Source organism: Falco naumanni, chromosome 4 (genome assembly GCF_017639655.2).
Source record: "Falco naumanni isolate bFalNau1 chromosome 4, bFalNau1.pat, whole genome shotgun sequence".
Classification (NCBI taxonomy): domain Eukaryota; kingdom Metazoa; phylum Chordata; class Aves; order Falconiformes; family Falconidae; genus Falco; species Falco naumanni.
Genome location: NC_054057.1, coordinates 4,786,871 through 4,810,446, shown reverse-complemented (window position 1 = coordinate 4,810,446; position 23,576 = coordinate 4,786,871). Strand labels below are relative to the sequence as shown.

General features: G+C 40.6%; 1 protein-coding gene across 9 annotated transcripts in view; it reads left to right on the top strand.

Annotated features, from left to right (window-relative positions):
- RBMS3 (RNA binding motif single stranded interacting protein 3) overlaps positions 1-23,576 on the top strand; it is a 719,039-nt gene that overhangs the window by 349,132 nt on the left and 346,331 nt on the right. For 8 of the 9 annotated variants that reach the window (XM_040589729.1, XM_040589728.1, XM_040589727.1 and 5 more), the window contains one exon: positions 16,164-16,333. In XM_040589729.1, coding sequence (XP_040445663.1) covers positions 16,164-16,333 — 170 coding nt within the window. The remainder of the gene's footprint in view (positions 1-16,163; positions 16,334-23,576) is intronic. The other variant, XM_040589735.1, reaches the window with a different exon arrangement.

The window sequence follows — 23,576 nt, the reverse complement described above, 5'->3', positions numbered from 1 at the left end:
TTTTTTTTTTTAAATAAAAGATGTCTTTAGATTAAGACTTAAGTTTAAACTGTCGGAAATGTTATTGTGATCAAGTGAGTAGCTGATAAATACTGTTTTAGCCAGCAGGCTGCTAGCTTGTGGAGCTGCCCGCTGCCAGGGCGCCTTCAAGTAAACCGCTGTGACTAATTTTAAAAAAGCTCAGAACATTTTAGGACCAAAAATAGTGATGTTTGTAATTAGGGATACTAAAATAGAAGCAGTCAGATCCCTGGGGTTTTGCAGAAAAGTCTCTGCCTCTCCCTACCTCAGGTCTGCCGAAATCGCTGCTGTGGCGCAGCGTTGGGAATTCATGGCCAAGCCAGAGCCTTGCTTCAGGGAGAAGTTACCCCTTTTCCTCAGCCACAGGCACGCCACTGCAGCAAGAAGAGTACATGAGATAATCGAGCTGAGCTAGAACTGAGCCAGCGAGGTGATGGGAAACTTGGAAGCAGGTGCTCAAAGCATTGTGCAAGTTGAATCATATTAGCTATATGTGCTCCCATTGTATGCTATCTGGTGTGGTGCAACCCTGTGACAGATGTCTGGATTCTTGTGTGCGTGCGAAGGACTATTCCTGCTTCCCTTATGCAGGAGAAATGAAGGTCCTAAATGAGTTTATAATGTGGCTACCATTTCTTTTTGTGTGCAGACTGTGATGCAACTTCAGCAGATTTAATGCTACTATTCATTGTGGTTTAATTAGCAAATTGACTTAAATACACCTGATTTTATGTGTGTCCTCTGGACAGGGTTTTGAAAAAGAAGAGAACTGTGGCTGCTTTGCATGGCTGTTAAGGACTGCACGGCACTGTTTAGGGGGGGAGGGGGGAAGAAGAGAAATACGATGTGGTGTGTTATCATCCAGTCCTGCCGTCCAGGCTGCAATCAGCTGCACCTCGGTGAAGAAGGGAGGGATGTGGCCTGTGAAGGAGTTTGTGATACTCCTGGGTTAAATGTAGAATAACAGTTAACAAAGAGATGGATCCGCTGACAGGTTTGTGTAATCTATGCAGAACGGTGCTAGATTAAATAGGCATCTGGTAACATAGTGGTGCCTAATAAAACAATTTGTCTGTAGCATAGACATGAATTATTTTGATTCAGGCCAGACTGGGTTGTGAAGGAGTATATTTAGAGGTGGTCGACTTTTTAACTGCAATTATAATTCTAGTAACAGATGACATATTGCAAGAAGCTGCTTGTATAAGTGTCCTTTACTTCTAAACTGTTATGGACATTGAAGTATTCAGACTCCACCTTTAGGAACATATTGTATTTCCCTATTTATGTTTGTTTCCTATCATGTGATGAGGTGCAAGGGAAGGTGTTGCTTGCTAATTTTAGCCTTGCAGACTGTCACTGCAGAAATCTGGCAGTTAACGCTTCTGGAGGGTAGTGCTTTAAGGAAAACCAGGCTATACTCTGTATCATCGTACTCCATGACATAGGGGGGCGGAAATATATTTCAAAGTCTTGTTTTCCTGGCTTGTGTTAATGAACTAGTTAGCTTCTTGTAGAAGAATTACCAAAGACCATAAAAAGCATTAATGAGAAAAGAAAAACTGGGGATTTTTGCTGATTAAATGTACTATACAGAGACAGAGAAATGCAGTGAATGCATATGTGTAACTTCATAGCCATTGCCATGTTTTTCAGAGCTATGGTACTAGTTGCAGGAATCACTCCGTGTTTGACCCTCGCCTGTACTTGCCCAGTTCACCATCAGAGCCTGAACAACTCCTGCCCTCCCAGATGCTGTGAGGCATCTTTATGCAGCTGCTGATGTTTAGAAGTGGGGAGGGAGAGGAAGGGAGGAGGATGCAGGAGGCCACTTGTGGCTCAGAAACCCTTAGTATACAGCCACAAAGGAACTTTTAAATTGTAGTCATCCTTGCCAGACCAGTGGATTGTCAAAGGTCTGCTGGCTACAGCGGCTTTTCCTGATGTGTTGGTAATGGGGTGAGGTCTTGAGAGGGGGGAGCCAGAGGTGGGGGCAGGGAGATCTGGGCTGTGTATGGTAGCAAAAAGCTGTGGCAGGGTCACTCCCAGGGATGCCATGTTGCTGCATGTATTCTCTCCTCTGCAGCAGAATTTCATCTGTTGGAGGTGGTAGGATGAGAGAATTGTAGTGATAAATGGACCTCGGTGAAATGTATAATAGCCTGGTAACAGGTTGCCTCCTTCATGGAAAGACTTTTTGCCCTACTCCAACTACATTGACCCAGGGTTTAAGAAATGAAATTTAGGGGCAAGCCATTACAAACACAATGTTAAGCAACAAGGGATAATGCAGATACTTAACACCAGTAGAGTTAAAACAGTGTCTGTATGTTCTTAGTTTAGGATTCCCTTTTTTTCTTCTTAGGTGGAATCCCTAAGAAGAATCATTCTTTTAATATAGGTAATAGTTTTTCAAAGTGTGTTAAAAACATCTAGCACTTTTAGTGATCTGACTCTATATTTTGGCACATGCATCATCTTGTCAATGATGTATCTGCTTATTTGCAAAAAGGTCTGATAGCAATCCCCCTGACTGGGTGGCTGCCACCTCCTCCCGTTTTTGAGGACTGTCCATGTAAGACATGGGATACAGTATGATAGAGTTTCACATTAAAAGTCCTGAATTTTAGGAAGAAGGTAGAAAAATAACCTCTGCAAAATTCTCCTTGTAAAACAAGAATGGAGGGAAGCAGCACTGATTTTTTTTTTTTTTTTTGTGTGACAGATTTAAAATAAATGGATTTTTAAATTTTTTCTTTACTATAAAATTGAATTCTAAAACTAGTGCCCACAAAGAGGTTTGTAGAGGACTGAAGTCTAAATGGGTCAGATCACAGAAGAGGTAGGACCTTTGGTATGTGTTAGGTTGATGGTCCACATGTAGCCTCTGGCTGGGAAGGCACAAAGTGAAAGGTGTACTGGGAATCACTACTCTCTGCTTGCATTTCTTATGCCACTTCCCCAAATACCTGCTATTAGCAACTTCCAAAGCTAAACCTTTCTGCTAGGTGGGTTCCCCCCCAAGAAAAGTGATGTTTCTTATAGAAAGTAACTATAACCTTCGTTAGTGGACTCTGTTAATTATGTTAAAGGAAGTTAAGGTTATACCATCAAGGAATCAGAAATGCTGGAACTTCTTCATGAGCCTATGCAGTCTGAATTTGGATCCTGTGTGAGTAGTCATTACCACGTCATTTACATGCTTAATTAGGTATGTTTGCTTTCCATAAGACTCTAGTCTTTGCAGAGGTGTTTAGTGATTGTTTAGTTTCTTGTGTTGTAAGTAGGATTCAGTCCTGCAGTTGTCCTCAGACACACCTTGGAGACATGCAGTATTTGTGCTGATGTCTTTCAGTGTACTGTTGCGTCGCTGAAGAAGTTATTTTTTAAGTTTTCTTGGACCAAGTTCCCGCAAATTGAGGCTTAAGTTGTGGTTACTACTTTAGATCTATTTTGTGTGACGTTTTATGTCTGAGATTGAGCCTAGAGTACCTGGTCTGAGTATACTGCCCACTGGGAGCTATGCCTTGATACGACTGGGGGAGTCAGACTGCCTTCCCCTAGCTATTAAAAATCTATGTTATAACTATAGTGTGCATTTAATTTAAAATATTACCAGATTTGAACTTTGATTATGTGATGGCAGCTGGTAGCGGCATTATTTGTGGAATTTTTGGTCTCAGAAAAGATCTACCCGTTCATTTCAAATGATTGAGAACCAGACTGCCTTTAAAATGTTAGTGCTTTTTCTTAGACTGTTTCCTTAGACTACACTGGAGGTCTTAAAGAAGCTGAGGGATAGGATTTTCAGCATTTCTAATACTTTAACCCAGGGATATTGCATTAATGTAAATACTACTGCTGCTGAAATCTGTGTAGAGCACTGTTGTTTAATAATGACTTTAGCAAATGAACTAAACTTGAGGTCAAAGCATAGCAAAGGAATAAATTCAGATGTCTTGGGTTTAGTAAATTGTTTGTGTTTAGTTGAATTTGGTTATAGGATGTATCTGCACCTGCAGGGATCACTTAATAGACATTTGTTCTCTAAGTAAACTTGGAGGGGTTTTAACGTACATGATGTGTGAGGGGAAGGAATTCTGTGTTGAGTAGTTCTTTCTTATGGCATTGGATGTACTGACATTAACATTTTGAGGCAGCCGTTTGCTCTAGTCAGTCAGCTGCTCTGCCGAACTTGGTGTTACCTGCAGTCTTGGTGAGGGTGCGCTCCCTCCTGCCAGCCGGCTTGTTGGTGACGGTACCACGTTGCAAGCCTTGATAAAGTCGAAGTAAACGGCATCCACTCCACTCCGCTGATCTGTAGGGCTGGTTTTCTCAACGCAGAAGGCAAGCAAGTTGGCCAAGTGTTGCTTACCTTTGCTCACCCGTGCTGGCTGCTCAGTCACCTTCTCCCTCATGTGCTTAGACACAGCTCTCACGAGGCTTTTCTCTTTAGTTTTGTCAGACTGTGGCCAGCCTGTTGTCCATCAGGTCCTCCCTCTTTTGAAGGCAGATGTAGTGTTTGCTTTTTTCCCAGTCATCAGGAACATCCTGATGGCCTCCGCTTGCCACAGCCTTCCAGAGATGAGAGCAAGCAGCCACTCGGCGGCATGAGCCGGTTCTTGCCATCACTGTTGAGTAGCCTGTAGCTGGCTTCCTGGAGTAGTTTCTAACTTACTGCTGCTCTCCCTGGGGCATCACCTCTCACCCCAGGCCCTACGGTGGGGCAGAGACCCCAGAAGCCTGGCAGCAGACCTTGCAAGTGAGGACTGAGGCAAAGAAAGGACCAAGTGCCGCCATCTGTTCGGTCTCCTTTGTTACTAGTCCCCTGCCTATTCAGCAGCGGGCAAATGTTTTCCTTTTGCCTCTCAGCCTTCCTTTTGCTGCCAACATGCCCATAGACAACCTTACTGCCCTGGTATTCCTAACCAGTTTCTGCTCCAGCTGGTAACGCAGTCTGTTACTGTTACAATCTGGTTATTGCTTTTTGTCACTCTTCCCCATTTTGGATTTTATGTAAATTATTTTTCATTTTAGACTTGAATTCCTTTTTTTCCTCAACATTTTGTGCATGAGTCTGACAGTGGTATTAAAATGGTATTAAGACTTTTAGAATATTTATATGTATCTGATTTGAAATATAAACCTTATTGTTACATGCTAACATTCCTCAAGCTTCTATTCTAAAGCTTGGTACATTTATTAAGGAAATGTATTAGGGAGACTTTCTTATTTTACTTACCCTGATATAATATTTGAAATAACTTCAAATACATATTCTTTCCAGAAAAAAAAATGCAGACTTAAAAAAATAAATCATGCATGAATGAAGAATATTAAAAGGTCAAAAAGCCAGAAAGCTGACAGAAGAGATTGGAGGTGATGTTGCAGTGCAGAAGGAAATTTAAGCTCTTGTTTATCAAGAAATACATCATTTGGATGGAAAATTTAGTAAATACAGATGAATGTGTTAGAATATCTCAATTTTTTTTTATCCTTTCTGGTTTGTTTCAGGAATTTTAACATATGTATCCTGTTACTCTGAATTCCTATTGCTTGCAACAGTACCACCTCATTATCCCAATTAGTGTGCTGTTGGATTTTACACAGATGCACAGCGAAGCAGCTGAGTCCCCACATTGCAAGGCTCTTCACCTCTAAGCACACAAGTTCAGTTTCTTCATATTGTTGTGTGGAAAAAGTACATGGCACAAAGCCCAGAATGGTTTAGGTGAAACATCTTCAGCTGAATCTATGTATGCTAGCAAGATACTTGGCTCACTTGCACCATTTAGCAAAAAATAATGATGATTTTAGGGAACTGAGAAAAGAAAGTTGTCACAATTAAATTAAATTTCTGCACTGGTTATGAGCGATTCTAAGCATATCAGAAAAAAAGAATGTAGGTTACTTTTACCAAGCTGCAAATAAGTTTTGTATGGATATTTTGAGTAAACATTTCTGAGGCCTTAAGTCAAAAGGCATTTTAAACTTTGGACAAGCACAGAAACATAATCTGTTGTTGAAGAAATGGGAAGAGACTGAGAACTTACACCATAGTAAATTTGGACCTTTTTTAGTTCTGTGCACCCCCCGACCCCCCGAAGTGCTAAAAAACAGAGATGGTAGAAACATTAAAGATAGAGGTAGTAATTAGAAGGGAAAGGACTTGCTGAATAATACTGAATTACAGTGTTAGGAATGATGGGTCTTTGGTGTATTTAACCAGCAGGGCAGGTTTATGCATATTTAGATTCACTGATTTTGAAGAAAAAATGGAAATTCTGGAATTATTTTTACTTTTCAAAAAAGGTTTATGATTTTTATTTACTTGTTAGCCAAAACAGATGTCTGAATCTCACTAGTTGCTAAGACATAGTTGGCATCTTCCAATGACTTTAAGTATTATAAAATTTAGGAGGAGACTTTCATCATTTGGTAGTCCTGTGGGCATTCCCAGGACCTCCAGTCATGCCAACAAAGTGTGTGCTGGGCAGTAACTGCTGTGGCATCTAGTTAGACAGGTGGCCAAATACCCCTGTGGGTGGGCTAATCAGTTTGGGCCTTTGCCTCAGTCTGCACTTCGTATGAACATAAGACGTATCTTGAGGGTTTAGTGCTCAGGCTTCAATTCAGCCTAAGGTACGTATGATTTCTAAATAAGAGTATGAATGGAGAAAAAATACTGAAATATTTAATAGATTCAAAAAGACAGCAATTATTGTTTGGTTGGTTTTTTTTTTTTTAATATACAGCATGCCTAAGTAAATTCATCCTCAAACCCAGTATCATCCATAGAATGTTGAATTTTAAGGGTGTGTGTGTGTGTGTGAAGAAATGCCTGTAAATAAATTGAGTGCAATTCTGAAATTTCCAAAAAATAGAATAAAGAGGTTCTCTATTTTTGCATTAATTATTTGGTTTATTTAGTAAATTTTGCCTCGAGTGGATTTGATTGATGCCTGGAAGAAAATTTAAATGTAAATTATAGTAGATGCTTGTTAAATCAAAGGAAATTAAATAGCATTTCCTATACTACCTCCCATGTCTGCTGCATGAAATCTGGAGAAAATGGAGATTCTGTAAGACCCCAGAGTCTACAGTAACAAGGTGGGGAGTGTTTATCTCTGTTCAACTTCCTTACCATAGGAGTTTAATCACTTAGTGACGCTAGCTGAAAAAACTTCATTATAAAGCTTGCTCTCTTACACAGACCACTTGTTTTAAAAATGTGGAGAAGTACCCAGAATGGGACAGAGAGGCGCTTAATGTGGGGTTTCAGACCCAGGTGGCTGTGCTGAGCCCTGTGTGTGGCCACCCCAGCTTCCCTGCCTCGCTGAGCCCTGCGTGGTATGGTGTTCAGGACTGTCAGAAGCGCCAAGGTGCCCAGCACTGCCTTGGCCAACTATGCCCATAGGCTGACACCTAAATCCTAACCACTACTGTTAGGTTCTTGTCCCCAGGGTATCAGCTTACTGTTGGAAGGCTTTCTAGCTGTCCTTTAAATGACATTACGTACATCAGTCTTATGGGGTTGGCTCTCTCCTCTTCTTCCTAAGCGAGGAATTAGGTATGAACTGTAGTAACTTGTATGGGCTTTTTTTTAAAAAAAGCTGTCTGCTCTCATGAACTTGTTAGAAGCGTTTGCACTGGCAGCAAAAATGTGGTGAGGTTTGTGATGGCTCATACCTTCTGTGGGCATCCTCTGGACCCCAGCCAGGGAGCAGTGTGTTGCTGCAGCCCAAGGGGGCTCTCCTGGCTATTGTGGAATGCCCCAGATTCTGTCCTGATGGTGTCACGCTGTTATCTTTGGGATAGGCCTTTCCCAAACTCATGTGTTCTGTGGATTCCTTTGGCCACAGGAGGGGAGGCACAACTGGCCTTTATATAGCAGTGGACGAAGAGGACAGAGGTTCTCCATACACATCTACAAAAGATTGTTGTGGTAACATGGGGAGATGATGGGGGCCATTCCATGGGAGCTCTGCCACCTCCAATTCCTCCATCCCACCAATGCTCATGTCAACAGTAGCAGATTTCTTGCTTAATTCTTCTATAAGAAAGACAAACTAAGAGAACTTGGGTTGGATTTTGAAAAACCTTTTTGGTTGGGCTTGCTTTCTGCAGAATGAAAACACATCTGCTTCTGATCTCTGCTTGCCAAATTCTCACGTGGAGAGGAAAGAGATGATAATCGACGTTTTGCTTTTGTTCTGTGCCTAAAGTTCAGTTCTATGTGATAGGCTTTTCTTATACTCAGGTCTTGCACCAGTATGTGTGGACTGTGTGCAGAAAAGCAGTGCAATGAAGCACGTACCTCCTACATCTCATTTCCAAGATGCTTTTAGTCTGTTACATGTAAACAAATCCCCAGAGAGTAAATTCTAGTTTCTCAGAACTAAAAACATGTTTGTTTTTTGCAAATATTTGGAAAGTTAAGTAGCAGCCTTTCAATCTGCATTTTTATTCTTAACCTTCAAATAGACTGACAGCTCATCATTGTAGCCTAAAAATTGGCTACATGGAAATGTAAACACAAACAATAACTCCTGCTTAATATTTTTTCCTCCCATTTTTTTACAAAGTTGTTGTATCACAGGCAGTAATTGCTGTCATATTTTGATTTGTGCTCTAAAGTATTCTTATTAGTGGAATTGCAATGTTTTATCGTCCATATTGCTCAGATTTAGTATTTTTAAGATCTAGATTCTGTTCACATTTAGTCTCAGTACATCAATAAAATATGAATGGATTGGATAATGAAGCAGTAACACTAATTTATGTCAAAGAATATAGGTTATTGTTTACGAGTTTGCAAAGTGCCAAAATACTTTATAGAAAGAATTCTTCTTCTCCCTTACTGAGAAATAAATAATGCCACAGGAATGGTCTGTCATGGGAGCCTCCTGCCATGAAATAAATGGGAGGAGACAAGGTTGTGAAGGTTGTTTTCTGCTTTGGAAAATATTTATTTGGTGACACAGCTGTTATTCCCAGTCTTTGGCTTTTTAGAGCTAAGGACTAAATTGTACCCTCCTGTCTGGATGCAAGAAGCCCTAAATTCAGGGAAGCTACCATTGCCTAGTCCAGAGTGAAAGGCAGTCAGTGGACAAACAGAAAATTGCTTATGAGGGATGAATAGTTTTACCTTTGGTATAGCAACATGTAGGGAGCAGAGGGCAAGGGGCTGAAGCTGGCAGCTCAGCAGCTGGTGTGTATTTAGTGACCAAAACCCAGGGGACCAGTGGTGGTCGGGGTGTTCTCAGTCTGTATGTGCTCTTCATCTCTGCCATTCTCTTGTCATGTACTGTTTTTTGCTGGTGCCTGTTAATCCTCAAGCGAGATGACCATCAGTCTCTCTTAATGAGATGTGCTCTAATCTACTTTATTATTTAAACTTCATCATACTTCAAAAGCTGCTTTCCACTGGCCAGATTTGCTTTTGAAGTTTCCCATTGGTGATGGTGGAAAATGGAGTGATGTACGGACTGAGGTATTTTAATCTGTCTTAGTGGAAATGAAAGATACTGTGATCAGTGTGAAAATGCTGAGGCTTCTGGTGTGTGTCACCCTGGCCAATGGCTGCTAAACTCTCAGTGCTCTTAAAGATAGCCAAGAGGAGTGAATTGCTGTTGGGTTTTGGTTGGTTGGTGGTTTTGTTTTAATGCAGAAAATTGTATCAAATGAGACCTACTTTGCATGTACTGTCCAATAAATGATGACTCCTTCCTGTGGATGCCTTGCTTCTTATGTATTGTCTACCTGTAAGTGCTTAGAAAATGCTGAAAGCTAGGGAATTGTGATTTGAAAGACAAGTACTTTAGAACAGAGAAAATTGAGCCAAATGTGCCTGAGCTTATGCCTTATGGACCTCTAGTACTTTGTGCCATGTTCAAGGGAATTGTAAGCCCCAGGAGTATTTAAACTACTAATTTCAACAGCTTTATCTGTGAAACAAAGATCTCAAAGTATCTTACTGACCCATCAAATCTCAATTTGATTCTGATTGTTGAATGACCACTGTGCCTATTGGAGGACTAGAGATTATTATTATTATTATTATTATTATTATTATTATTATTATTATTATTATTATTATTATTATTATTATTACATAATTGCCATTTTTTCCAAGTGGGTTTTTGTGGGAGTTGTTTTCCCTGTGTGAAAAGAAAGGATAAGGCAAAACACAATGACACCTTTTTCTTACGACTAAAGCTATCATTTGGAATAGAATGAAGGAGAAAACCAGTCCGATGTATACAAGAAGCAAGATGTATACATGAGCAAGATAGCACTGTGATTGAATAATTCAGTTTTTAAGTAAAACAAAAAATAATTATTTTTAATGACAAAGCTAATTGGATTGGCATTTTATTAAGTTTTTAAATTATTCAGTTTAGATACAGGGTAGCAAAATCAGTGTATGCAGAAACAATATTTATCTGCAAAAGAATTAGGGTTAGCTTTAGTATTTAAGTTAAATTTTAATGTTTTCCCCATCTTTAGGTAATCCTGAAGTCCTTTATAGAATCTTTTATCCAGTAGTTGTAAAGCATTATATAAGCCTTGACAAGGTAAGGAGGAATCATTACTGATTGGTAAACTGAGATATAAGGAATCTAAAATACTTGCTTAGGGTAGCACAGTGACGTAGTGGCAGTGCAGAGAGCATAACCTAGCAGCTTTGAATCATCGGTCTTCTTGTATCCAGCAAATCACTTTTAAAGGCCTTTGAAGGGATTCAGAGAAATCGGAATCCTCTTGAGGTGTGTCCTGGTTTTCCTGACTGAAAGAATTGCGATGGAACAGACTTTGAAGCTTATTGTCTATCTTCACCTTCTTAGTTTCCTTACATTTTCACATGCTGTTCCTTTACAAATGGAAAATGTTGCCAAGCGGTGGATTGTTGCTTCTACAGAAACAGTCCAGGAAGCTTTGTCAGTATGCAGATGTTCGAAAATACGTGCACCATTACAACTGTTTGTTTTTTGTTAGATGTCTAAGGAAAGACCTGACTGTAGGAAGCGTCCAAGAGGAGCTCTGTCTTCCAGGCCTTTATTGGCTGGATGGGAGCTAGACGATAGTCGTGGCTGGATTCTGCAATACCAGTGAATGTCCTACAAACTGAGGAAGAAAATTATGATTCGAGCTCCCTTGACTTCAGCCTTTCTAAAATACATGAGGTTTTGGTGCTGCCAGTTTGTGTTCACCTTTTATTCACTTCTCTGTTCCACCAGGCTGTTGATGAGAAGTACAGCTTAACCTTTTAGTGCTGCTTCTCACTGAGGAAGTTAACCGAAGGCAGGAGAGTTGCTGTGGCTTTTATCTAATTCTTTTTATTATATTTGCCCTACCTCTCTGTTTTCGCTTCGACTGTGATGATTGTCTTTTCCTTAATATGAGAATTGCTGTTCAGTCAGCTCCAAAATCCCATCAACAGGCCGGTAAGTTGGTGGCATCCTCCCATCATTACTATAATTGGCCAGTAAGAACCCTCCAGCTCTCAAAAATTACTCTTTTGTACAGCAGGGTGTAAAGAGAACAGTGTTTTGCTAGTGTGAGCTGTAAACTGATATTTGCAGAATTTATTTGTATTTACTTTGCCTTATTTTATTCTCTCAATCAGGAGCTCAGGGAATTGTGTAGCAATTGGGCTCTAAGTGAGATGAATCTAGCAGCTGGAAAACACTCCGTTCAGAGCGGAATGGATAGTGTGTGTTCACAATTGCTTAAATAACGCATGTTTTAATGCAGGACTGTGTGTTGTACTCATTTTATGTAAAAAAAATATGCACTCCGATAGCAGAAGTCAACATATCAGTGTTAAAGGGGAATCTTTCCAAGATCTTACTTTCAAGTGGATAAGAGAGTACAAATTTGGGATAGCCAAAGGTGAATACAAACAAATTGGCTAGTCCATTAGCATAGCTGTCCAGCTGCATCCTAGGCTCTGAGGCCACTCCAAAACCACAAGCCCGACTGCCTCAGAAGCCTGCCAAGGAGCCAGCTGCTGCTAATAAAGCAGACTCTACAACTTGGCATCTGGGGCCTGTGATTCCCATCCAAAAGGAATTGCATGTGAAAAATATTTGAAATTTGTCTTTTTAAGTAGTGTTTTGCTTTGGAAGAAAAATGCTTTAGACTGAACTTGCAGCAAGTGAAAAACTACATAAGAGTACTGTGGTAGCCATGGCAAGATAAATACCATTCTTGTGTAAGGAGGCTGGATGCTGGAAGGAGGAGTGGTGTTCATTTAGTAACCAAGAGGCTTCTGGTTCAGCATTTCTGGGTTATTTAGTAAGAAAACCAAGGTATCTCATTATTCATGCTTAGCTGTGTGCACTTGTGTGGGACACTGTTTCAGAGAGAGGTCAATGGTCGGTTTTAAGCACAAGAGTGCGTTCCTGAGACTGGATAAGAATTAAGCACATCAATTTCTCACTTTTAAATAATGAAAAAGGAGAAATTTCATTCATTTTTCAAAGATGAAAACAAATCCTATTAGCCAGCCTTGGTAAATTAATAAGCTGCTTGGAATGATCTACAAACTAGTTCATTCCCCCCACACTCCCCATTGAATAATGGAGCATGAGAATTGAAAAATGAGTTGGTGGCATTGGTTATTTGAAAAATTAGTGGCAAAACCAGCTCTGAATTCCAGCTCACTTTTTGAAGTAAAACATGTAGATTTTGTCTGATACTTCTTTCCTAGTGCTGCAGGTCGTGTGCTCGGCTGTGTTGGTGAAATGTCTCTCCCAGATTTCTACAGCTGGTGTCAGGGTGTTTTGAGCCAGCCTGGAAAGCGCTGCTGCTCATGGCTCTTATGGCAGAGAAGTTAAGTGCTTTGCCTCCAGCCACAGAGGGGGCTGACATCCGAACAAGGCACAAATTCCCTGCTGCTAGGTACGCAGGTGGTTCCCCAGGCAATGTGCCCCTTTGGCATCGTCTGGGATCCTGTAGCAAGTAGTCCATATCTGGGAGCATCATCAGGTTGCCATTCATTTCTTTCACTCCAGGTATTACGTGGAGATTAACGAACCAGGCCCTTTACTCATTTGGAGGCAAAGTGCAGGCTTCTGCCATCAGTCATACACTCATTGGCTCAGAAAACAAGAATTCAAAGCTTTCTTCTGACCTGAAGCTTTTGCTGTGGCAACCAGCCAGAAGATGTCATCAGCCTAGTGCAGGCAGCTCTGTAATCTTTCTGCAGACGGTATTCTGGGGTATTGGATATGTGTGGAGACTACAGTGGGCTGCAGTGGCTGAGACTTATTAGTGAAGAGGGTTTGGAGTATAGCAGTGCTTGCTGGTCTGAGAAGGTCAGCATCCTCCGAAGTGGAGCGCAGCTGCCTCTCTGGCCACCCTTAAAACATCTCCCAGGGTGCTGCTGTGAACCTGGGCATCCGTCTGTGCCTATTGTCTGAGCAGCTCTTGCTTGAGAGACCACCTATCCTATGGCCTAATTCTCTGGGTATATGGAAGTTTCTTTTTATATATAGCTGTGGCCTTAAAATCAGTGTAAGTGTAATTCATGTTCACTTCTAGGTCCCCTTTCAGCTGGCTGAGAGGGATAAGATGTCTTAAGCTTAAATTAGAATTAGGCCCCCAGTGCTTTCCTCTGTGTGAGGATAAAGATCTTATAATAGAATGAAAATTGCTCTTTGTATTTTAAAGGTATACTTTCACTTGGGTGTTTTTTTTTTTTTTTCTTGCTTATTAGGTTGGTGTGAGAATAAGCTATTTGCTCATTATCCCCTGCTAAGACATACATAATAATAACAATTAATAATTTAAATACCTAGCATTTTATTGGTTTACAGAAAATTCTGTCCTTGCTTTACATTATTTACGTGCATTCAGTGTGCATAGTAAACTTGGAGAAGTAAGAATGTTACCTTGACCTTTTTTAAAATATATATTTAATTTTACCTTACCAACGTGCAAGATGACCATGGAGTGTTTTCTAAGCTCTTGGTATACTAAAGCCAAATATATGCTATACATAGTCACATCTATCTGTACCGTGGCTCTGGAGTGCCCAGATTTAAATACATTTGCAGCCAGAATGTTGTAAGATGCGTGTGTCGGTGTTTTTGTTGGAGGTTACTGTTGCATCCTTACCCAGCCAGGCCGTGGCTGTTGGTGTGGAGCTGGTTCCCAGGACGTGCCCACAGCACTGGGGCACCGTCGAGGCGGTTCCCTGTGCTGGTACTTGGGACTGCTGCTTCCTCAGCTGTTTCTGGGAATGACATTGAAGCTCGGGTGGGTGGGGATTACCCAGTGATAAAATGTGTGTGCAGAGAAATATGATCCGTGTGCATTAAGTGCTTTTGATTGTAAGCAAAAGTGTCTATGGAGATATTTGTGGAAGGAAGCTCATTGCCCTTTCCGTTGCTGTAGATGAGAGTGAATGTCATTACTTGCTAGCATGGTGATTGCACTGTCTGTTAAACTGTTTTTTCCTTTTAATGGGGCCTACTTGAGTCACATTACAACAGGCTAGATTGCAGAGGAATTCTGATGCTCTGACACTTGATGGTGTGTTCCCACTCTCCTGGTTTAAATGGGAGAAACTGGGAAGGAAAGAGAAGGCAGCACAAGGCATTGCTGGAAGTGTGGAGCTTTATGTATTCATCAAAGCCTCTGAGATTCACCTGTCACTGACACTCCCCTTATGTTCTCCAACTTTTTTTTTTTTTTTTTTCTTCTGAGGAAAGGGACTTGTTTGAAAGAGTTTAGAGCTACCAATTTAAAAATATCCGTCTATCAAGGGTCGTGATTTTGCGTGTGCATAATTACAAGCACTAAAGTAGGGCCACTGAAATTAAAGGGGCAGTTGATTAGTGTGATCAGAATTATGCACAGACTTAAATATTTTCTCTGTTCAAGGCCTAAATGCAGAAGGAGCATATTAGAAGTCACTAAAGTGTCATTGCTACTATAATGAAAATTGCAGATGTTTTGCTTTTATTAGTCCATTAGCACATCATGGTTAACTTAGCATTGGCCCAACATTTACCTGCTGTTGTAACCACCCATACTGCTAGCAGAGCACGCTAATCAGCTTGTGGAAATGGGATTTCCCCCCTCCGAGCAGGAGGTTATGTTCTTGGAACTCTGACTTCAGTTCCCCTGGCTGTCCAGCTGGAGCCTCAGCCTGCAGCATCCCCCAGCTATCCCAGCTTCTCTCCTAGATCTCGGCTTTTCTGCATGGGTCACAGCGGTGACACGGCCTCCTCTTTCCAACCACCCCTTTGTTCTCCTAACAAGCACTCTGTGCTGTGAGTAAATACACTGATGGTCAGAGAGCCAGGGCAGGTTGCAGCAGCTTAAATTCCTTGGTTTTGCCCCAGATCAGGGGGTGCTTAGGGAACTTTTATAGTACGCCTGTGGCTTCTTTCATAGCATGTATTTACCAGGATGTTTGGGGAGAGCATTGTTTTCCCTGTGAGAATACCTCCCTTTTTAAAGTTGTATTTCTCAGTTGCTTTGTGTGGTTTGTGGTTGTTCAGAGGCGGGTAAGGTTTTGAGAGCAGGAGGTCTTAGCCTGATCGTCTTTTCCAAACTGTTTCTCTATTGTGGAAGACATCTGTAATGACAGGGTCTTTGCAGGCTGCTTTGGAGTTTTTTTCTGCCCTTCCAGGTTAGCCAACTCTGCCACCTGACTGTGTGTGTACTGGGTGCTCCTCATGTTTAGAAAAGACTAACTAGGCTTCTGGCATCAGCTTCTGTGTGCTTTGGCTAGATACTCTTCTTTGTGTCTTAAGAGTATTCTTAAAGCAGATTGTGTTTAACTTCTTTCTTTAATACCAGTTACTCCTGAGTATCTGTCATTTAAGAGCTTTATTTTGTGGTCTAGGTAAAATAGGCTCATAATATAGCTACTTTAATTCCAGATTAAAAGAATAAAGCAAAATAAAGCACTTCATAGCCACGGCTAAACCCAAAACCTCAGCCCTGTTTTGTGTTTTGAAAGGCATTGCTGGCTCGGGGTGGGTGCACGCGCTGTAGGGGCGGGCAGGGAGGGCAGGACAAGCACGCCCTCGGTGCGTGGCACTGCGGTTACCTGGGTACAGCGCATGAGCTTGCCATGCTTCTGTTTTTCCAGTAACAGCCATTTTGTTTTGTTTTGTTTCCAGCAGTCCTATGCACCAGCTCCCCACCCCATGGCTCCTCCCAGCCCCAGCACAAACAGCAGCAACAACAGCAGCAACAACAGCAGCGGAGAGCAGTTGAGTAAAACCAACCTGTACATTCGAGGCCTTCCACCCGGCACCACTGACCAGGACCTTATCAAGCTGTGCCAGCCGTAAGTGCACTTGAAATGCTCGGTGTCTTTGGGTAGGGAAATGTCAAAGCTGGCCTTTTAGTTACACATATGTGCATCCACAAAAAGAAATCAGAAGCCTCCTACATTTGAAGGTTAACAGTTATTCCTTTAGTTTGAACAGCTAATTAATGCCTGTTGAAAACCTTATGGTAATGAGTTTTGTGGGATAGAGAGGTGAGGGCCTTTACCTTGACTTCTGTTTATTTTAATCTGGTTTCTTTCTTACATTAAAAGCAGAATTTGCACGGCAAGAAGACCTCCCTAATGACAGATTTTATAGTTAGTGATCTGTGAATCATGAGGTGCACAACAAAACACGGGTGGTCCCACCTCAGTCATTTATCACATCTTTTGATCACTGTCACACATTGCTGGGCTCCGAGTTTGAGAAGTATGAAACCCACTGAAGGTGGCCTTGTAGCCATCTAATTAACTGCAGTCCACTGAAAACGTTGATGTAGAAAGTAGCACGTTCTACCTCCCTGTGTTTATCTTGAGAGATGTGTTTGCAGATTGTACTGATAGCAGTTTTATCTTGGTTTATTCCCATTGAAACTGGAGAGGCAGCAGAAAGGAGCCATTTGCTCCTCATGTACCATCAAATGTTCCTAAAATATTACACCATTACCCCTCCTCATTTGACTGAATGTAGTGAGCTAACAGGAGTAGAAAGGAGAACCTGATTTCCAAAGTCTTGATTATTATTGATGACATGTGGGAGGGTAATAATCCAGTTTGAGATTCCAACCGGAGCCACTTGGGTGGAATTCAGGATAATGCATTTGTGTGTTGAAATAAGAACATGGGGAGATTAGAAAAATAAAAATCCGCCCTTGTTATAATGCAAAATGCAGTGCTTTTGTCACAGAATAGTCCGTATCAAAAGACAATGTCTTTGATACTTTTTTAATCACAATTCAGCCTTTCAAATAGGGATCAATAAATGAAGTTTGGTAAAGTAAGGAACAGTCTGGGGCTGAGGTACTAACTTGAATCCATATGGCTGTTGTTTTGAAGCTTGCAACAGGAGTAACAATTTAATGGGATGTTACAATTTAATGTCATTCTGCCTTTCCTGATTTTGACCAAAAATGCTGAAAGACTTCCCTAAGTATGCCTTACGTGGACAGGACTGTAACTAGCTGTCTTGCTGAGCTGATACCCAAACTTCAGCAACATGATGCAAGCTTGAAACTCTTCCCTGTGACTTTCTCCTATTAAAGCTGCTACTGGTAGAACTGGCTTACTGTTTGCAGGGATGTAGCATGCTGGTGATTTTTCATATTTCATGCAAGCTGAATTGTGAGTGTACCTGTCTGACATGTGTACAAACTACATTCATTGACACTTCCCGCTTGTGACAGTTACAGATGATCCCAGTTCAAGGGCCAGAACCTCAGTAGGTATACATTGACTGTAGTCTGCTGACATTCAAAAAGCTATTTTACTATAAGTCTTGCAGTCTGACCCTTTCCAAGTTCCGACAAATGCTTTCAGCTGATCAGGAACGAACTAACTATTCCTAGAGGAGCCACACGGCTTTGGTGCTTAGTGCTGCAGTCATAGTGTGAGGCTGTGGTGTGAGCAGTGCTACCTGAATCATGGAGTTCAGAGAGCATGTCCCTACTCCTCGTCTGTATGAGTATCTGAGAGCTTCCTTTCGGCACTGTGGCAACATTTTTCATGTGTTCCAGTAAACCTAATCTAGTCTATGATTAGAGGGCTTTGTCTTGCTATCACGGAGTTCCTGTGTGAACAGATGGTCTTTAAGAAAAATGCTGACATTCATTTTGCTGATTTTCTGTCCCTTGGCTGAATGGAAGTGAGGAGAATCCAGATAGTTGTACTGCCTTTTTTCAGAATATTAAAAATATTTATCAAAGCAAAAGGGAAAGGCTATATAGGGAAAGTTAAACATCTGAAAATAGAAGAATTTGTCGTGGCAGCACATAGATTTTTTAAGTAATATATTGCAAGACATTTTCTTTACCTTTGCAGATGGTTAGTCGAGGTGGATAAAGGTCTGAATCCCTTATTTCTCTCCCTCCTACTCCTGCAAAGTGAAGTATGCATGGCAGCAGTCTGCTGCTGTGTGAGCAAGACATACATTTGGCTCCTCAGAAATGGTGGTCTTCTGTAGAGCTCTCTCTTAGCTTACATGGCTGGGGTCTCACCATACGTTAAAGATTTCATGTGAACAAGTATTCACAAAACAGCAGAAGGTGCTGGCTCTAAAACTTCCTGCATAGAAACATTAGCGTAATTCGCTACAAGGTGTGAGGTGAAAACCTGAATTTCAATCTGTAAACTATATTATTGTTTTGCAGTACAAGATTTTTGGAAAGCTGTGTTTAAAGGGGGTATTCACCACAGTTAGCTTATGCCCAAGACACTGGTTCCCATAGGCTAGCTGCCAGTGCCTAAAACGAGCCCTTCTGAACCCATTTCCTCTGCTCTAGCATGTGACAAGGCTGCCGGTAGTACAACTGTCACTTGTAATGTCTGGTATTTGGCAGGTCTGAGGAATAATGTTCTAAAAACACAGTATTTCTCTCTTAGGAGAATAGGGAACACTGGAAATGCTTATGGTAATGTACATTTGTCATAGCCCATCCCATTTCCAGGTTTATCCCAGCAAGGAGGCCGCCCTCTAATTGTCATGTAACATTTTTTATTTAATTGTGTTTTGCCAGGTAGGCTATGGAAGAGAAACGCTTTAATCAGAATTGTTTTCTAATGTATGGGACTGTTTTGGTGAATCCTGCCTGCTTTTCTGTATTTGTGTTGTGTATCTTTGGGTGGTGTATATCGTACAGTAAACAGAAAGCAGCAGACTGGAGTACCATTGATACTTGAAGTGCAGAGTCCATTACACGTGATGTCAGACATTTCTGACCAATGTTCCAACACTATCAAACCTTTTATCAATTTAAAAGTAACCTTGTCACAGTAATCTGTCAAACTGTTCATATAACTAAAGGAAAACAAGTCATCATAGGCTATACAGTATCTGAGTAAATAATAATAAAAAAAAATTGCTACTGAAAGATTTTCTTTTTGTGTGGGTCTGATCCACAGTATTGTTTAACATGTGTCCAGCAAAGTTACATCAAATTCTCTTTTGCAGCAGGGAGCTGTTGGGTTGCACTGTGTCTTTTGGGACTTTATACAATGACTGTCAAAGGTTGCATCGAAAAAGTGCGAATAGGAATGTTTAGCAAGCAAGAATCTGTTGCTCTTTTATGTATGTATCATCTAGATTTATATAAACACTGAGTAAAGGAACTTCAAAAAAGGGACCTTGGTGCCTCTTAACCTTTCTTGAGGTTTTAAAAAAGGGGCTTTATGCCCATCTATGATCATATTGATCATCAGAACTGACTAGTTTAATTTTTTGATTTTTTTAATATTTCATGAAAATAATAGTAAATATCATACCATTAGCATTTATTTCTCTGAGATACAGTCTCTGCTGGTGGTACACATCATTATACATGTATCTTCCCAGTCAAAATATGCTTTTCATCAAAAGGAAAGATAATCAACCTTAAGATTACAGATTACAGAGAGAAAAATGTGCACGGTGTGTCACTGTACAAGCAAAAAAGAAATGATTATGTCTGAAATATTCATAATCTGTCACTCTAATTTTCATGCACGGTATTATTTTTCATCCAGAAGAACTTCAAAATTCTCTTAAAAACATACAGATGGCTTAGTCCCCTGTTGACATACCGGACACATCCTACTCTTACTAACTACATCCCAGTGGAGATAGATTGAAGGAAATCTCATGCACAAATTAAACATTTGAGCTTTATTACTTTGCAACATTTTTCATTTCAAAAACTCAGTCTGTCTCTCAAGTTTTTGGTCTTTGTGTCTTTTTTTTTTTTTTTTTTTTTTTTTTAATCTTTGCACTGAAGAAGACTTAGGCCCAAAATTTGTAAAAAGATGAAATAAGTTTTGGAGAAGAGAAAAAGGGAATTTGGAAAAAGAGAGATAATGTAGCCACCCCACCTCCCACAGTTTTTGAAAAGTTGGCTTGAAACCCCCAACATTTGACTAAAAACCAGCCTTATGCATTGCACAATTAAGACATTGGCATGTATTCAAAAGATAATCTCTTTCCATCTTGATTCAGTCTGATGGTTTAAAGTTACTTACGTATTTGTCCTGAATTGATCCCCTCCCCTTCTATCTCTACCATACCTTCAGAAACCTCTTTCCATCTGCTTTGTTCTTATTTGGGTTAGTTATTACCCTTCAAGTTTTGACTTCTTTGTGGTCCAGGGCAAAACTACAGAACTTTATTAAAACAATGACAGTAGAAATATCTAGACCTAAAGAGCAGCAAGTCTGTATGCTGCTCAAGCTGTCTTGTGAGGAAGATGAGACAGGATCTCCCAGACAAATGATTTTCCAGGTATGGGAAATCCCTGCTCAATCGTGATTGTCACGAATGTTGCTTTCTCTGAACAACTTCTAGATCCATATTTTGGGCAGCTTACTCAAGTGTTTCGGTTTGCTTTGGGTTTTTGGGGACGGTTTTCTTTCGTTTGGGTTTTGTGGGGGAATTTTTGGTTGGTTTTGTGTTTTGTTTTTTTTTAAGATATCCTGATTGTCCTCTTAGTAAGTCATCATGAGTGAGATTTTAGTCTCTCATTTGATTCTGAATGTCCTTGGTTTAGTCCCATGGAACATCTGAATAAATATTCAAGCTGCCACTGTTTGGATTCTAATAAAGGGCTAGCCCCAAGGATAATGTAACTGAGGTTATTAATTGAAAATACACACATTACTTAAATCCTAGACTATTTTTGAAATGAACTGTGTGCATTCCTTTTGCCCCCACAGAAAACTGCTGAGTTCATTGAGGTTTCAGAGGGGTTCAAGGTGCCTTTCAGGACAGGGTCTCTTGTTAATAGCTGCAACAAGTACAACATTTTCAATTAGACCAAGCTTTACAGCAAGTTCATGATGGCCATTTCTGCCATGTAAAGGCAGCAAGAGTTTGACATCCCTGGCTATTTTTATTTTCCTTTTCTTTTGTGTTATATGTGTTTCTTATGTGTTACATGACAACTGATGAAATGAAGGTGTGGGAAAAGTAAGTTCCCTTCCTTTCCTTTTTTCCCCTGCATTAAAATGTTAATTAAAAATAATCCCTATGACCTTTAAATAAAATAAAGATTAACCAAAATAAAATCCCCATAGCGAGCTCAAAACCAAAAAAACCCCCGAGAGAAATGCTGGAGCTAAACCTTTTTCCTACAACAAAGTCAGACCAAATTTGTACCCAGTGTAAACTGGTGTTCTTATCCTGGCCCTGGTGAAGACAAAGCCTAAACTACCTGAGATTTAACGTAGCGCTAGAGTGTTAACCTGTGTCTGCCCCTATATTTTAAAGAAGTAATCTTTGGAGACGTAAAGGAATTTATTGTGTTCTGTAATCTTGTGTATGCTAAAGCAAGGTACACTGTGGCTCCAATTCAAACATAACCATGTAATGTCTCTCCTGTAATTAATATCAGCTGACACCGTTGCTCTGTGATATAGTAGAGACTGAAAGGGTATGAAGGTAAGATTGCTCATTCAGTGGGATTAGCACATATAGGAACCATGTGGTATCATATAGAGTAGTTTCTGCTTAAACTGTGGTCGATGTTTTGGTTCAGTGTATCCTGGCAATATGAGAACTGTGAATGACTGAAATCTGCTGAAGTCATCAGTCTCAGTGGGAACCAAAGAAACGTCCACACTTGAGAGGAAAGAAAACCTCCAAAAATTCCCAGATCTTTGTTATTCCAAGTAAAATTGGGACAGCAAATTCCCAAGAAGGGTTTACTGTTGAGTCAAGCACAGCAAAAGTATCCTGCTGTACTAAATATGCTAATTCAAAGCAATGAGGGAACAATGAGTTTTGGTCTTCCATTTCTTAACATGGGTGTTCAGACCTGAGAAGAACACACTGATGGGTTAGCTTGGAGGGATCTGTGTTCTCCTGAAGGTCTTTGTATCACAGACTTTTCCTAAAAATTTATTAAGAGGAGTGGGAAAGGCAAAATAAATTAATTTCATGTTAATACTTTTAAGTCAAAATGCCTTTGATCAGGAACCAAATGGTGAACTTTAAGGATGTATAAAATAGACATAAAAGCAGAGGAACCTAATGCTGTGGGCACAATTTGTTAATTCTTGCATTGAAGACATCTTCATAGTGATCGTGCTTATTAATGTTGTTAGAAATACTGTGGGGTTGTTCTCTGGGTCCAAAATGATACAAGATGGTGAATTTATATTTCATCTGAAAGACATCTTTGTTTCTGAAATCAGTTGATTTGCAGTTTTGCACTCAGTTACATAAACAATACATCTTTGCAGTGTGTAAATATGGGCATGGATGTGCACAATTTTTTTCTCCTTTGCCTGATGTAATTTTGTATTTGTGTCATATTAAAAAATTATTTGTGCATTTATTCCCCATTAAAATAATCTCCAAATGTCTTCCGTTGTTAAAAACAAACATTAAAGTTGCCCCAGTAGGCAGTGAACCAACCCTCTTCTTACCTGGCCTCTTTCATCAGAGAAAACAAAACTCTAGGTCAGCAAATGCCCACAGCACTACAGAGAGCTCCATCTGGGATGTGAACGTTCCCATTGTCAGGAAGAAAGGCAGAAAAATAATCTGTGTAAAGTAATAAATGAGCACCTGCACTCTTCTCTGTTTTGAATGTGCCCGTCTTTTCACTGGAGTGTGACAGAGTGTCAGTGAGAGTTTCTCATCTCCTTTCAAGTTGGATGAACCTGATTTAATGGAAGATAGGGGAGGAGGCAGCGTTCACAGACATTGCTGCTGAAAACATTTCTTCTGATGAATTTTAATTAAAGTCCTGGGGACGGGGGGGGGTGGGGGTGTAACACAACAAAACAGCTCATAACAGAAATACTGAGTCTTACGTGTAGCGGTGTGAACGGCATGACGATAACAGCCACTTGTTTTGCGTACTGTGCAGGCGGGGTGTTGAGATAGAAAGAGCAAACACACTTCATGAGCTGCTTCTGACTTGTCCGAGACGTGCGTGTTTCCAGTCTTGCCTTGCCCTCTTTCTTTCTCCACTTCTGCAGCATATTTTGTGTGCAGCCAGTCAACCATGGCATCACCACCCGTCCATGAGGCTATCGTCCCCTTACTGATACAAGCATTTTAGTCTGAAAATGC